Here is a 16,677-nt window from a genome sequence, read left to right on the forward strand (position 1 = left end):
TTCTGAGGTTATGAGCTAAAAATAGCGAAAAATAATAGGACGATTTTTTATGATATAATTGATTTTATATTATAAATTTCAGCACGTTTTAAATAGCAGTTGAAGTTGTACTGTTAATAATTATGAGTTGTAATTGTCAACTCAAAATATACTAAAAAATATAACAGTGTTGGTCTAATTTAACTAGTTGCTTTAAATTAAGTAAGACTTAAGGATATATGGTTGTCCACGTAGAGCGGCTATTGGCACATTACACTGCTGTAGGGGACTTGTTTTAAGATATCACACATCACTCTGCTTTTTAATAATTTAAATCAATTTATTTTCTCTGATTATTTTCTAAGGCTTCTGACATCAATTCTGTGGGGTTTTTAAAAAATTATTTTCCAAAAACTGTAGCCTTACTTCGTGCCGAGAATGTGAAAAATATAGTTTTTTTCCCTGACATAGATCGCAAGGATCTTGGGCCCTTGTACATATCTGACTATTAAAGTCAGATGTAGCCGATTTCGGCTATATTCAATTAGTTAGTCTTTTAGTTCCAGATGGAATTATAAGTGCCTAAAAGTGTTTAGTATTTACAAGTTGCTTCATGCTCTTATCCCATAACTGTCTTTTGAGGAAAGAAGAGTATATCATAGACTTATAGTTCATGGCTATATAGGTACAATGGACGTGCTTGCAAGCTATACAGTTGGTTACTTACATAAGTATGGAATATTTTGGATTTGCTTAGATAACAAATGTTAACAAAAAAATTGTATGTCTAAATTACTTTTATAAATTGTTTTTTAAAGTAGATAATGTGAACTTTTGCGCTGTGCAATTTTGGAAAAAAGATAATTAAATCATGATCGAATATATATAATTTTTACAAACTTAATATTGTGTATATGTACATTTTAGCTAACCTAAATTAATACTTTTATGTTTCTGTTGTTATTTGAACTTGTTGAAATGGTTTGTATTTAAATTTTTATTTAAATTTTTATTTATATTTTATATATTTTGTATGTAAATATTGTAAAACTTTATTATAACCATGAAAATATTTTAAATAGCAAATATTATTCAAATATTCGCTTATATTTCCTTGCTAATGACTATGTTTTGTTCAAATATCCGGACGTAATCAAGCATTTATTTTGCGTTGTTTCTATGTGAAACATTTTTGTATATATATACATACATATATATACAAACTGTATTTAAATAAATGAATACATTGTACAAAATCATTGCAAATAATTTGTAATTAACAAAGTTTAAAATCTAACAGACAAAATTATTGGGAAAATAGTTTGGCATAGCTTTGGGCGCTTATCAAAAATTTATTGAAAATTATGTAGAAGTGAGTTTGCAGTAGCCAATCGTAAAATAAATAACGCAAAGCCAACACAATTAAACACAAATATACCAATAATGAACTTCAATTAGCAAGTTAGTTTAATTTGCTCCGAAGGCTGGAAATAATAGTAAATATTTGTATAATGAAATTTGGTAATTATTTTGCTTTAAATTTGTTTAGAGAAATTTTACTAAAAGCATAAAAAGTTATTGGAAAATTTATATCAAACTTAAACTTATATATATAGTATATATGTATATGGATACCAAAAACCTTACATATTATTTACTATATTACATATTATATTGGGCTAAGCATAAGCAGAAAATTAACCTTTTTCTGCTTATATTTTTTGAAGATAAATATCTCGAATTATACGATAAAGTAGTATTGGACTTAGCAGAAAAATAGTGTTGAATAGTTGAAAAAATGTTGAAAAAAGGCTGTTAAAAAGATAGCAAAAATAAAAATGTAATCGATTAAAGTACTGTTGTATACCTATAGCAGCTGTGGGAAAGACAAAGAAGTATCTTATATCTGCTTCGTCACTGTCCAGTACTTGCGAAGCGTCGATTATTCACGCAGTCATCTCTAAAGTAATCCATTAAAGAGATGGCTTTGAAAGCCTTGAGTGTCACAATGGCCCAATAGACTTAAGCCGATCCCAATGATAGACCTTATTACCTAAGGATTTGGTTGCGTGTGACTTATACATTGAAAATGGCAAAATAATCAGTTCTCTATATGTATGTATATTAAAAGAAAGAATAGTGCGCTTCGACCTTTAAGTTACATTGTATTATCGCTGTAGAAAATCTCTAACGCTAGCATTGATAAACTCTCAGCTAGCAACAAGTCTAATAGTATTTGATGGTATCAGATCTTAGATCTTATTAGGTCCATGGAAGTCTGACAATTATAGGGTATTATGATTATACAATTATAAATACAAAATAAAATAAAATTAAATACTCTGTAGAAGTTTTTCAAAATCTTGGACCCACAATTAGGGTTGGATAAACTCAGAAAACTAAATACTAATATTGCTGGAGGTGAAACCAGTTTAAGGTGAAACTAACTAATATTATCTGCGTCTCTGTTAGCTTGCTGTGGTTTGGAGAAGAATAGTGGGGTGCGCGTTCACTGCATTTTAGTCATGCAGTTAGTTGTCAACTTAACTCGAATATACACATGCATTGAAGCAAACAAATCGGAATGTAACGAAAAAGTGCTTGCTAACTGCATTAATAATACTAAACTGAGATGTGAAAAAACTACTAAGCAAACGTTTTCAATGTAAAAAACTATTAGTTTCGAGTAGTATTTGCTAAAATAATATATTACAAGTATTTAATTTAATACAGCTTAACTGGTATAAGCTACTGTTTGGCAGTAGACATTAATTTTGCTTTAAATATCAAATTCCATTTTACACTCTTCAAAGCAGCTTACACTCATATACGGCAAAATTGTATTAATTAATTAAATTTTTGTTTTTTTTTAAATAAAATGCATGGCGCAAAAAATGAGTATCTGCAATGAAATTATATAATTAAAAATGCACAAATATAAGAACTTTTGGCACATTTGCTAGATTGTCAGCATTACTCAAAATGATGGCCTCGTTACAGTTTCACTTTATGAATATTCTGCGTAGATATATTTTAAATGCAATTTCGAAACGTACAAATTTTTGTGTTCATAACTCATTCAAGTTTTTATGTGCATACCCAGCTTGCAGCTCTTAAAATTTTTTTTTCATAATATTTCAAATTCATTTTTGGCACTCAAACTGCATTTCATTCGGTTACAGTATTTATTTATGTGTTAATATCGCTCACATTTGAGCACAAAAATTCAAGCGAAATGTCGTTTGATGTATGAAAAACTAACAAAAAATCTGAGATGAAAAAACTACACAAAAAAAATTTAAAAAAAAATCTTATAAATTTTAAAATACTGTGAAATGCATTTCAAATACTTTTTTGTACGAAAATAAATACTTTTTGAATTTCTTACGTATCCTTCTTGTGTATTTTACGTTCTTTAAGGATGCAAGGATCTTTATTAATTCCACTTCGGTGGTGCATATTAAATGCAAATTCATGTTCATTTTTAATTTAGAACTTCTAAAAGGTTAAACAAAAAAAATCAACAATTTTAAAAATATGTCGTGATTTATTACGATTAATTTCTTTACTTTATTGTTTTTCAATGTCTTCAAGTTTGCAACACAGAAAAAGTATACTAAATGTGATAATAACTAATTTATTATGAAGCAAATAATAACTTATCAAACACACAATACTATGTTATCATTTAAATGTTGCTAACAGTCTCGATTTAAGTTAACAGATAAAAGTAAATATCGGGAAACGAAAGCTTAACAGTTCCAAAATAGATTATGAGGAATGAAGAACGCATTCAAACTAACTTTAGAGTTCAAAAAAGAAACGATAGAATTTGTTATCACAAACAAAGTTTATTTGAAGTCTTATTTATTGATTAGTACTATTATTATAACTCATAACCTTAGTCTACAAACAAATTTAAAAAAAATACTTTTTTTATAGTATTGTTGGATATAACTATTTTAATTAAAATCAAACAGAAGTATCTTAGTAATACAAGACTTCAATAGCATTGTTCAGAAAACTGTAAAACTATATCATCTGACATCAAAGATATTATAAAGTCAGTGTCCATATACACCTAAAAGCTAGCCAATGTCCATTCTATATTTTCTTTTATAAAATTGCAAAATAAAAGATATTCCTTTAAAGCCTTGTCGATTGTAGAAAGTAGAACTATAAATTAATAGAGTACTGGTACCCGAAAAAGTGACCACCTTTGAATAGAGAAATAGATCTTAAAGATATAGACTTTAACGCAGTTATCAAGACGAACCAACTCTTCAGTACTCCTGTTAAGTCAGGGTGTTACGCCGCTAATGGATATTGTTGGTAACATCCATTTTTTCTAACAGAGACTTTATGCTGGATCAACTTATGCCACAATATGGCTTTAGTACGTAAGGACAAACCTGTTAAGTTAGGGTGTTGCGCCGCTAATGGATATTGTTGGTAATACCATTTTTTCTAACAGAGACTTTATGCTGGATCAACTTATGCCACAATATGGCTTTAGTACGTAAGGACAAACCCGCTCTTCACAAACCCTGTTAAGTCAGGATGTTACGTTAGTAATAGATATTGTTGGTTAGGTTCTATTTTTCTATAACAGAGTTTATTATGGATCAACTTATGCTATAGTGAAACATAACTATGAACTACAACAAACCTATGAAACTATTTTTTTTGGGAATATTTATAATTTAATAATAGTCACAATAGACTTTTTGTTTAAACAAAATTCAATTATTTAATTAAAAGTATATAGCACTGTAATAAATGATGTTATAATTATATTATTGGCTTAGTTCTATTTCTTACTCTTACAATTTTAAATGAACTGAGTAACTCCTGAACTTGTGCGTCACTTACTGCCTTAACACAATTATGACGAAAGAGTCAATGACGTTCTAATTTTCTCTTGAAAAAGTTTTCAAATTTTGTCTGTAGAGTTTCGCAACCATAAAACTAGCTACAAGGTAATATCACAGTGGTTCCTACTTGTTACCATCACAAGCTTGAAGTCGTTGTTAGCACCCCCCAAACAATCCTGAAACTATGCCAACGAATAATGAAATTTGTTAATTTTCATATAAGCAGGCGTTGCTATAAATAACATAAAGACGACTAAAATTTATTTGTAGAAATTTTTCCAGTTAAGTTTGAATTTTAATTTAACAACGTTCGACGTACTGAAAAGTATTAAAATTTTCATTACATGTGAAGCAATTTTGTGTTAAAATCTAAATTCTCGTAAATATTAAAATTTCAAGATATGTCCACTAAGGAAGATACTGTACGTAATGCACATTCAAGGCGCAGAAATCTTCTATATTTAATACACTGCTACCTGGTGGATCATGGATATTGTAATTCAGCTAAACTTTTAAGGAGTGAAGCTCGTCTAAGCGATGACCAGGAACTGTGTGATAATATAGACTTGGATTCTATTTACTTGGAGTATTCTAGCTTTCATCACTTGAAGTTTGGAAAATACCCAAAGGTGTTGCGCAAAACAAAGCCGACTATAAAAATAGATTCTCATCAAATGAAGAAGTGTTCGAAGATTATACGACCAATTCAAAGTCCACCTCCTAAGTCACCATCAGCCGAGCCAGTTAATAATCTACAAATTGTAGTAAAACACTTGGATACAGGAGGGGAAAAGGGAGAAGAATTTGAGGGTGTTGGAAATGCAGCTACACTTAAGGAAATCGAAGCAGGTGTAGGTACTATAAAGAACGAGTTGCTCGGGAATCCTGACTGGCAAGTATTGGTGGAGTTAGTGAAGACCACAATTTTGACAGAGGATTTAAAATTGTCTTGGAATGACATGTGTGGTAATTCAGATGCAATAACCACGTTAAAAGAAGCAGTAGAAACGCCTATTAAATATCCAGAATTATTTGTTGATGGCATGAAACCATGGAAGTCTGCGTTGCTATATGGCCCACCTGGTAGTGGGAAAACATTTTTAGCAAAGATTTTATATTCCGAAACGAGACAGGATGTAACCTTCTTTAATGTGTCCTCCAGTGTGCTTATATCGAAATGGCGCGGAGAATCTGAAAAAATACTAAAAGTACTTTTTTATGTGGCGCGTACACACGCACCTTCTATTTTATTCTTTGACGAAATTGAGGGTATAACTTCGAAACGGGATCGTCCTGGCGATCATGAGTCAACAAAACGTTTCAAAAACGAATTGCTGCAATTACTTGATGGCATTGAACAGTATCGGGAGGGGACATTTATATTGGCAAGCACAAATCTACCGTGGGATATAGATGAAGCATTTCTGAGACGATTTGAGAAGAAACTTTTAGTACAATTGCCAAATCCTGAAGAACGCTCAACACTAATCAATAAGTTTTTACCGGGAACGTTAAAAATATCAGAATTTGAATTAGAATCTTTGGTGAATCTTACGGAACATTTCACAGGAGATGAATTACGCTTGGCATGCAAGGAAGTTGCCATGCAGAATTTACGGCAGATGACAGCACCTAATGAATTCGAAAAGGTGCCACTGGAAAATGCGTTTAAAAAAATTAAACCTCTCAGCTTAAGAACTATGGGTAAACATTTGCATTGGCAGCAACATAATGGGACATAGTTTTATTTATTTTTTATTTAAATATTGTTTGCAAGCTTTTAGAGCTGAATAAATTGTTTTATAGTAAGTTTATTAAAATAAAAAAAAAATTTTTTTATGTAAATTAAGCAAATGAAAAATTTATTAATATAACTTAATTTAATAAAGTATTAATTTATTGAAAGAATTGCAGTGGGTTTTATGCTTATAATCCATTTTAAATTGCTAGGGTTCTAGCTAGTTTTTCTAATTTCGGCGGATAATAATATACATAAACAAATGTTAAGACTTAATTAACTTGCCTCTTCCAGGAATACTTGAGGGCATTACAATGGGCAAAGGATGTTTCCAACTGGAGACATGTGTACTCAAACTAACCTAACCTAAAGCAACTTCTTAGTTGATAGGTTACTGTTTTAATCTTTGTTAAGCGGCAAATACTATAATCTAGTACATACCTTTACTGAGAAAGTAAAGGTTACGAACGGCTTAAGGGTAAGTTAATCACAATAATCTGAAATTTTTTCGATAGGAATTTTGCCAATTTTAATTAGCGAACGTAAGGAAGACCCTACAATAGTGATGAGAAGAAACTGCAATGAGTTCTTTTAGCAACTAGTGAAATCTTTCGTTAGGTGGATACACAGTTCTCAAAAGAATTACATTTCTGTCAATAGTGACTTTAATTGTGGTATTATAGACGAGGTACTTGATGCGTGGCAGCATTAACCAATTTTATATAACCTTGTTAATGGATATATCTCATTGTTCAAATCTCAGAACAGTACTGAACTTTTTGCCTTTTTCCAGTGTCTTCAAACATATACTACGAGGGTGTTAATGAAATTGACTAATATTATCAAGGCAGTCCATGATGACATTCGTATGAGTTAAATTAATCACAGAAGATAATAATATATTAATTTTGCTGACTTGAACAAAAACTAACAAATTCAAACCTTTATGTTCCAACATGTTTGAACATTTATTTAGCTTATATTTTTGCGTTATAAAATTTAAAGCCCACAAAATAAATGACCCCAGACTATATAGCGGAACAGTAGGGGGTATTTCTATGGATTTTTTTCATAAATTTTTTCATAACAGAAAAAAACATCGTTGTTGATAAATGAACTTAAAAGCCATCTTTTATTTTTTGTAATCCTTTTTCCAGGAACAATGATGGCAGCTCAACAACAAACAAACAAAGTTTTTCTGGCTTCGCTTTGTTCTGGCTTATTTTTGTTATTTGTCAAAATAAACTTCACAAAATTTATTTAAAGTGCAGATCGTAATTGAGTTCGAGTTACAAACTGAGTGCAAAAAGTTAGCTTTTGTTCAAAAATAAATAAATTAAATTAAATGCTTTATGTGTGCTGTTCTAAAAGTTACACGAATGCGTAAATTGTGTCACTTTAAGCAAATTTAATACATATTTTTTGTATGAATTTAAATAAAAGTTTTTCCTCCTGTGAGAATCCTTTTTACATATTTGTTAAGGAAAAGGGATGAGGGGAAAAAATACGTTGGAATATGTAAAATTCAAATTGTTGCCAAATATGTCAATGCTTATGACAAGTAAATGCGAAATATGTATCTAAATGTGTGAAATTGAATATACGTGCGAGAGTGCAGACATATAGAATCAGCTGAACACCTTCGCTAACTTCAATGGACGACACGATACAAAAATCATCAACGAAACATCACTGTCTCCGTTGTGATGAGACGATAAGGCGTTGAGGCGATGAGGTTGCTACGTATGTATATATTAGGCGAATCAATATGCCAAAAAATATAATAAATGCCGCCAGCAATCATATTTGGAGCTTCAACAGTTATGGGTGCGCAGTTATGAGTTGCACGGATACGAGTTTCTGCTGAAAATGCAGCCTCGAGCGACAACCCCAACATCAACATCAACGTCAATATCATCAGCGGTAGTGGCAGCGGCAGTGGCAGCGGCAGCGTCAGCAGTAGCGCCATTGCCAATATTGCGAAAAATATGAAAATCACAGCTCATAAAATCCACGTAGACAGGAAAAGTGGAGCGCATATGGCGGTTGCAGAACAAACAAATCTTCACACAAAGCGGCAAAAATATGGAAAATTTGCATCTGTAAATATACACAGAACAGAATCGACACGGAAAATTCGTACTCGTATCTGTGCATATGTCTGAGGCGATGTGTGAGGTTTTGATTTACATCGCTTTTGATGTCATAAAGTCAATACGAATTATTTTCTTGCAATTTTTTTAGTCTATTTTTTATGAAATTTTTGAAATTTTTCAACATCCATAAAAATGTATCCGTGGAAAATATTTTTATGACTGTGACATTTTTGGCAAAAGAATTGTTGTCAGAGAATTTTTGCTTTGTGCCGAAATAAGGTTAATGAACGACTTCCTGGTAAAAAGTTTCGTTAATTAGTCTTCTTCTGGCAAATAAAAAAAAAACTACAACAGTACAAAGAGCTTGAATGTCTTTTAAATGAAAAAATATTTCAAAAATATCTATAATTTCCAGATATCTGAAATGTTATTCGAAAAATTATTTCGATGGTCAAAAATTTGTATAGTTAATCAATATTTCTGTTTAATTTTAGCTGAAGGAATCAAGACTGCATCACACGAGAAGAATGTAGCAAATAAAAATACAAATCTTGAAAAGAAATAATGATGTTTTTCCCTAATCATCTAAGTAGAATAACTATATTTATCATATTTTAGAAAGAGAGCAGTATCCAGCAGTTTGATGGGTCACTTGAGCATAACCATCTTCAGAAACTACTACATAATTTTATGTACTTCACACACACTATATATTACAAATTAATTAATTTTATACTATTTATACCTGCCAGTGGTTCGACGTCTAGCCCCCGCAATAGTCATGCGTGATATGTAACGGCGTATACGTCCACTTGAACGCCGACCTGATGCAGAACGTACACTATATTCTGTTGTAGACGTAGTTGAACTACGCCGATCGACGGGTATCACATCTGAGCATATTGACGATGATATAATTGAAGCAGTTGAACGTCTTTTGCCGCCGGTGAAAGTGCCGCCACTAGATGATGTCGTTGTTGCTGATGAGTCTGAACGTGAGAATAATGAGGAACGTTTACTTCGATTACCTGATGTGCCAGCAGCGTCTTGTATATTATTATAAAATTCCTCAGTATCACGATCGTATATATCGTTGTCGTCGTCGTCGTTGTTATCTTCGTCTTCAATATATGCGTTGTCTATATCATGCGGTACTGCTACGCAATCGTCATCAGTGGCTATTGTATGTGCGCGTCTAGGCGGAAAACGTTTTAATTGACCATTTTTGCGTTCACTACTACTGATTGTTGGTGTATCCTGTGCTGACTTATAATTGCTATATAACTCAGAGGCGCAAGTCTCGTAATCAGTTGAGGCACGGCTATGCTGATTACGGCTACTAAGCGAATGATAATGTGAACTTAAACTTTCCGGTGAGGTAGCTCTGGATGGGCTTATTGTTATGGAACGTGATTGGCGGCGTAATTTTTTTGTTGAACTATTTTCGTTATCACTCTCGCCACCACCTACGCTACCGCTGAAGGTGACTTCGTGGTATTTGAGTGATTTTGAAGATTTCCGACGCGCTGAAGAGCATTTGCGCGGATTTTCGATCGGTTTCTGTGAGGGATTTTCGTTAATATTCTGTAATCTGTTGCTGTTATCAGAAAATTCGTTTAAATTGTCGTTATTTGGCACTTTTGTTGTATTTGTTGAGGTTTCGTTATTTATTTGGTGGGGTTCGTGTTGAGGCGGAGGTTGCAGCGCTCTACGCCTTCTTCTCCATGGAAACGAGCGTATAAATTCAAATATTATAAAAAGCGTTGCAATCATAGCCGAACTATTCTTTTCGATATTATTTTCTCATTTTTCAGAGCATTTTGAACAAATTGTGAATTTTTGATTTTTGATTTTGAGTATTTTAGTTTGAAATTCGTTTTGATTGTGAGTTGAGTTCGTTTTTCCTTTTAGTTGGAGTATATATAAAAAGTTTTAAATTTCGATTTTAAATTTCAATATTCAGATTATTCGTTAATTTTCTACTTTTTGCCACTAAATAAAAATAAAATTTTTATAATTATTAATTATATTTTTATAATAATTGTATGTCACAATTTTAAGATTTTTGTAGACACTTTTTTATAAATTGCATGTATAATTTTCAAATTTTAACTTTTTTTAATTGTTCATATTCGTTTATTTAAATATTTTTAAATTTTTATACACTATTTTATTGCTAAATTTTTCTTTGTAAATATATTACGATGTTCTTGACTTAGTTTTTGACATATATATATTTATTTTATTTGATTTATATCTCAGGAATTTTGTTTTGCTGCTTGTACGTCACATGTTGTTATTTTTCTTTAAATTGAGTCATTCAAAATTTTCTATTAGTTAATAATATTAATAAAATTTATTTATAAAAATTTTTTTCGTAAAGCAATAAAATTTATTTGTTTTTCTTCTGGCGTGCTCTTTAAATATCACATTTATTCGCAATTTCTCTGAAATATTTCCTAATTAAGTTGTCAGCGAGTTCATATATAAAATATTTTTGTCATTATTTGGTTGCCGAAAATAAATTATTTCTTAATAAATTTACACATTTTACATATTTTGAATAAAACTAAGCAAATAATCAAGTTATTAAAAATCTTACAATATTTTATATATATAAATCACTCAATTTATTTAAATTTCCTTATATAAAGTTTTTCATACGCCATTAAATGCTTTTATTTTCACGCTTAGATGAAAATAAAAATATTAATTAAATAAAAATAAAATTGAATACATTGAACAGATTAAAATGATCTATGAAGCAGTACATGTTTTTCTGCTTAGCTTAGGAAATATATTATTTTTTTCTAATTAAAATTTATAGTCACACATATTTGTAGCATGCGATAATGTCTCAAAATCGTACTGTTACTTCACATAGACAAAACGAAAAACAAAAGAAATTCTTGTTTAAAAAATTTATCTTTTTTATATAATTTTAAATTTGATAAGGTTCCACTAAAATTATTACGAATTATCAGTTTGAATATGTCGCATAGCGATTACGCACAAAATATTGCTTGACCTCAGCGAAATGTATGTATTTCATTATTTCCAAAATTATTTCATGCCAACATCGGAAAGATAAAATTTATTTTTATCTATAATTCCTGTGGTTTTTGAGCTAGCTCAAGACTTTTCTGTCTTTTCACATATTTTGTAAAAAACATTTTAAACATTCGCTTAGTTCAGAAATATTTCAGATAAAATATCAATTTAAATAAGCATAAAAAATATTTAAATGAGATTTAGTGACATTTAGTGGACTCAAGACTGATAGGTGAGTTAAGCTATCTGAATGAAGAGTTTTAGTTATAGTGTTTCACAAGCCAATTTTTGTTATTGTTAAATATAAAAATGAAGAGAAATAAACAACAAATTGTTTTATAATAATTTCTATTTAATTTCTATTTAATATTTTCACTTAAGTCTAAAGTCAACATCAGGAAACTAAACAATATTCTATTAAAAACTCCAATCAACATATTAAGTACATCATGTTGGATAAAAACATATATGCCTTCTGCTAAAAAAGTATTCGGATTTTCTAAATAAAACACACAAATTTAAATGTTATTCCAAATTTAATTTATCTCCTTCAAAATATGCTCCTTCTGAAGCCATACACATATGCCAACGCTTAACCCAACCTTCCATATACTTTTCTTAAGTCCGTGAAGGTATGGCTTTTAGTTACTTCGGCGAATTCTCTTTTAACGATTCAATCGACTCAAAACGCTTACCACGAAGAGGCAATTTGAGTTTCGGGAACAGGAAAAAGTCGCACGGTGCCAGATCTGGCGAATATGGTGCCTGAGCGATGACAGTGGTGTCGTGTTTGGTCAAAAAATCGCGTACAACAAGAATTTTCCATAGTAAAAATCGCTAAATGCACTTGAGGTAGTCTCACATTTTTAGCTGCTGTAAACAAACTAATTGACAGATGGCGCTCAAGAAAGGGTGTACCAACAGAATAAAAAAAAAATTTTTGAAAAAGGTCTATTACTTAAGGAGTAGTTAAAAAACAACAAAATCCGGATACTTTTTGAGCAGAAGTTACATATATATACAAAAAGAAAAATAAGTTGTTTTTTTATTTGTTAATAATAATATAAATTATTTAATATTGCACCTCTTCATTGATCTGTTTATTGATAGTTTAATACATCTCAGCGCAGTTGTCAACGTCAGTTTTAAATAATAAAATAATAAATCTGAACAGTTTTTGAGATAATAGATATTTTTGATTGAAGATTCTTATTAAGTAAAGTTTTTTTTAGTGCAATGTATCTCGGTTTATATAGAAAATGACTATATTGGTTACTATATTGTGTATATTACACTGAGCGTGTGTATAAGGCTATAGAACAACAGGTTTCATTATCAATAGTTAACGACTCAAAATGTTAAGACTTCCTGCTAGCTGAGAAGCTTTATTTCTATTGAAGTCAGCGCTTTTGTTAATTCATCGAGCATGTTAATAATGTTTATATGGAATCAATACTGATCTACGGTTCGGAAACATAACTGGATAAAGCCTGGATGTTAAATAATCGTCACGAAATATATAAAATAAAGCGTTGTTATGATTAATAAGTCAAGTGGATATTAATACACAAATTAATAGATACGAGATAAATAAAAAAGGCTGAGGTATGTCTTAGGGAAACCCTGTAACAAAATACGTCAAGCAACATTTGAATGAAACCGAGAAGGCTACTGGTAAGGTGAATGTCCGATATTAAAGTTTTGGTGTAATAAGCCTGGAAAAACATTCAACAAGCTTTGAACCTTTTAAAGAAATGGAAAAGTATCGAAATTGTATATTAACAATATATGCTTCCAATACAGTTCGTCTACGTATGCGAATATATGTGACTTACTAGATAGTTTTGCAATTGCATAAGTCATAACATGGGTTTGTAAACAAAAACTTAAAAATAATTCATTTCGAATATTGAAATTTCTCCACTAATTACTAGTATGAAGTTTCATACTCTGCCCTTCGGGTCAGCGGCGGAAATCTTGTCTATTCACACAGTGAATTTTAAAACTTTTCGACATGCTAAAGAAAAAAAGTCCAGAGAATTTGGAGATAATTAGATGTTTTAGTTCACATCTCATATTTATTCTCATTTAAAGGTTTATGACTGCAATTATTTATTCCAAAACGGATGTTTTTCATATTATAAATTGTGTAAATTCCAAGGAATCCTCTTCTTTAATTTAGTACTCCATTAGCCTATTTAAAGTGAATATTCAAAAGGATTCCATAAATAGAAGTAAGGTTTTGTATTACTTAGACTGCGACCCACGACAAAAAAGGAGGTAAGGATTAACGTGTGCATTTTAAATAAATTTCCGTTCTACTTAGTCTATTATGCTATCAATTTTTTTACTTTCCATATCCTTTAAGTAAACATAGTTGCCACTCTGAATATTATTTTTACGACGTGGCAGCAAACTTTCGAGTATAATAGGGAGCAAAAAAAAAACACAAAAATCATATAAAAGAAATAGAGGACGTCTAACAATAATGGTACTGCAACTGGCAGCTGACATCTTGGCGTAAATTTTTTTACAGCATGTAAGAATTTTACAACTCAATTTTCTCTTGTTTAGTCAGTCAGGCGGGCTGCCTGACTCCCTTCAGAGGCAGTTAATTTGATAAGATGGCATCTTCTGCCATCGTATAGTTTTTTACACGAATTTTTATGAAATTCTGTTGCAAATTTGCAACGATATTATAAGAGGATTGAAAGCCGTAGTCGGAGGAATATACTCATATAGTCACAACATGTCTATATGTTTTGTGTGCTCATGTGAATGCAATTTGATATTGGACATGTGAGGTTGTGTGTTCAGGTTCGTTTGTTTGCCTGTTAACATTTTGCTGAAGGTGAAAGTGCATAAAGTAAAACTTTTCACATCAAATTGCATTTTTCGAACTATATTTTCTTTTTATTTTAAATGTTGCCATTTCGTGTAAGACGGAAGACAGGTAAGGCATGCCGGTGAGCTCAATAAGACACATATGGCGCTTGGCCAAAGGTAATACCGAAATTTTATCCACAATTTACTCAGGTATTTTAAAGTAGTTACGTGCTGCATTCAATTTTACACTTTTACGATATATTTATGTTATATTCCGTAGCAGTTTTTGTGGTGTGCTTCCATTTAAGCTGGAATAACTTTTAAACAGGCGATAACCACCCCCACCCCGGTGTGCGGTTGTATTGACGAGAAGTTTCAGTTGAAATAATTAACTGGGTGCTCGTTCACGTTACATAAATATTTTAATTAATTAGAGTAATTGCTTAAATTATATTCTGCAGTAAGCAATTGTTTATCTTTGTTGAGATCTCAATGTTGTGTGCGATATTGCACATATAAAACTGAATTACAATTCAAAGTCAAAATAAGTTTCAGTTGCAAAATGTTGCCATTCTGGCAATTTAAGGCATTGATTACAATCGCAAAGAGTAAGGAGGTTTGTTTTTATTTGGATTTCACTTTTATGATCTGCAATTTTGTAGCATTAATACCATTTTACCTGCTTGGGAGCGTTGGTCATGGAAACGCCATTAGTGCTCTTCCTGACTCGTTTGGCGTCTATGTGCTTGTTGGCTGTTGCAGAAACCCCAGAGGAAAACTTAAACATAAAATGCAACAAATCACTTTGTAGTTTGTTTGTATACAATATACAGAACGTGTACGTGATTTGATGGCAAATGTTGCTTGGAGTGGCAAAGAAAAAACTATTGCACTCTGCAGTATGCACTAGTCAAGTGAAAATGTTAAAATGACTGAAATATTTACGACACAAAGTAAGAAATAGGAACAAATATAATTTCTAAGGGATTCAAAAAATTTTCAATATGAACTTTAATGAAAAAAAAAAATAAATATATGTTACTTAAAAGCTTTTTCCATAAACTTATAGTAATATTTATAATCGAGTTCAAAGTCATATCAAAAATAAAGTAAATTTATAAAAAGTAACTTATATTGTGTTCCATTTTAAGCGTAAGCCTTGCAACACAATTACAATATATTTTTTGTAAAACAGAAATATTTCAACATTGCAATTTATTTTTCTAAAATCCTTAAAACTTCATCTAACTAAAAGTTTCAATCACCTTTTCACAAGTCACTTTCTCATCAAAGCCTATCAAAACAATAAACATCGTGCCATATTAAACGAAGGACGAGAAGTGTTGCAATTCAGTGAAATATAGTACAAATTTTCATACTGAAGTACGTACTGAAATGATTTTACATAAAAACTTTTTAAGCAAAAAAAACCTAAATTCAATATTTTATTTGTAACACAAACAATAAATATATATAAAAACATTAGGACTGCTTTTGGAATTGTGTTAAAAGCAGGAACTACATACCAAGCCATAAACAATTATTTTACTACAATAATTCATTTTAATATATATATGAGAATCTGTAAAAAATTTTACATACATATGTATACTGCATATAGTAGTTCTTCCAATATATAATACTTTTTTAATCTTAACAATACATGCTACAATAAAAGCATTAAAGCATTTCGTTTAATGGAAGAAATTCTAATTCTTATATACAAATTGATATTAAAATATAACTTGGAATGATTTTATATTCAATATTGTTAAGCAAAAATATTTAAACAAATTGTTGAAATAAAAATATATATTTATTAAATATTCCCAGTTGCCTTACTTTTTATTTAATTTTGGTTTTTACAGATACTTTACTAAACAGAAGTATCCAGAATGTATCTGACTTTATTTAGGAGAATACTAGACTGATAATTTCTAATTCTATTCAATATTAGGTATCCCTAATGATAATGATATTCGAAGTTCGAATGAAACTAACCTGTATTAGCCTGAGTGTCAAGAATTTGTAAAAAAAACTCCAGATGTGACTAGGAAGGTTTATGTCTATTTCAGAGCTTCTTTTGACAATCTTATCTGCTAGCACTTCACAT

General features: G+C 30.6%; 2 protein-coding genes across 7 annotated transcripts in view; one reads left to right on the top strand and one right to left on the bottom strand.

Moving 5' to 3' along the window:
• LOC119671616 (cAMP-specific 3',5'-cyclic phosphodiesterase) overlaps window positions 1-16,677 on the bottom strand; it is a 147,640-nt gene that overhangs the window by 37,247 nt on the left and 93,716 nt on the right. The window contains exon 1 of one of the 6 annotated variants that reach the window (XM_038082340.1): window positions 9,433-10,651. The exons of 4 other annotated variants lie outside the window; for them this stretch is intronic. In XM_038082340.1, coding sequence (XP_037938268.1) covers window positions 9,433-10,460 — 1,028 coding nt within the window. In that variant the 5' untranslated portion in view covers window positions 10,461-10,651. Of the gene's footprint in view, window positions 1-9,432; window positions 10,652-16,677 lie in introns of those variants that run through there. One more of the 6 variants, XM_038082342.1, reaches the window with a different exon arrangement.
• LOC119671620 (katanin p60 ATPase-containing subunit A-like 2) lies at window positions 5,178-6,643 on the top strand. The gene has a single exon (XM_038082349.1). The coding sequence runs from the start codon at window positions 5,255-5,257 to the stop codon at window positions 6,593-6,595; it is 1,341 nt and encodes a 446-aa protein (XP_037938277.1). The 5' UTR covers window positions 5,178-5,254; the 3' UTR covers window positions 6,596-6,643.

The sequence above is a fragment of the Teleopsis dalmanni genome, chromosome 1 (assembly GCF_002237135.1).
Source record: "Teleopsis dalmanni isolate 2A chromosome 1, ASM223713v2, whole genome shotgun sequence".
Lineage (NCBI taxonomy): Eukaryota > Metazoa > Arthropoda > Insecta > Diptera > Diopsidae > Teleopsis > Teleopsis dalmanni.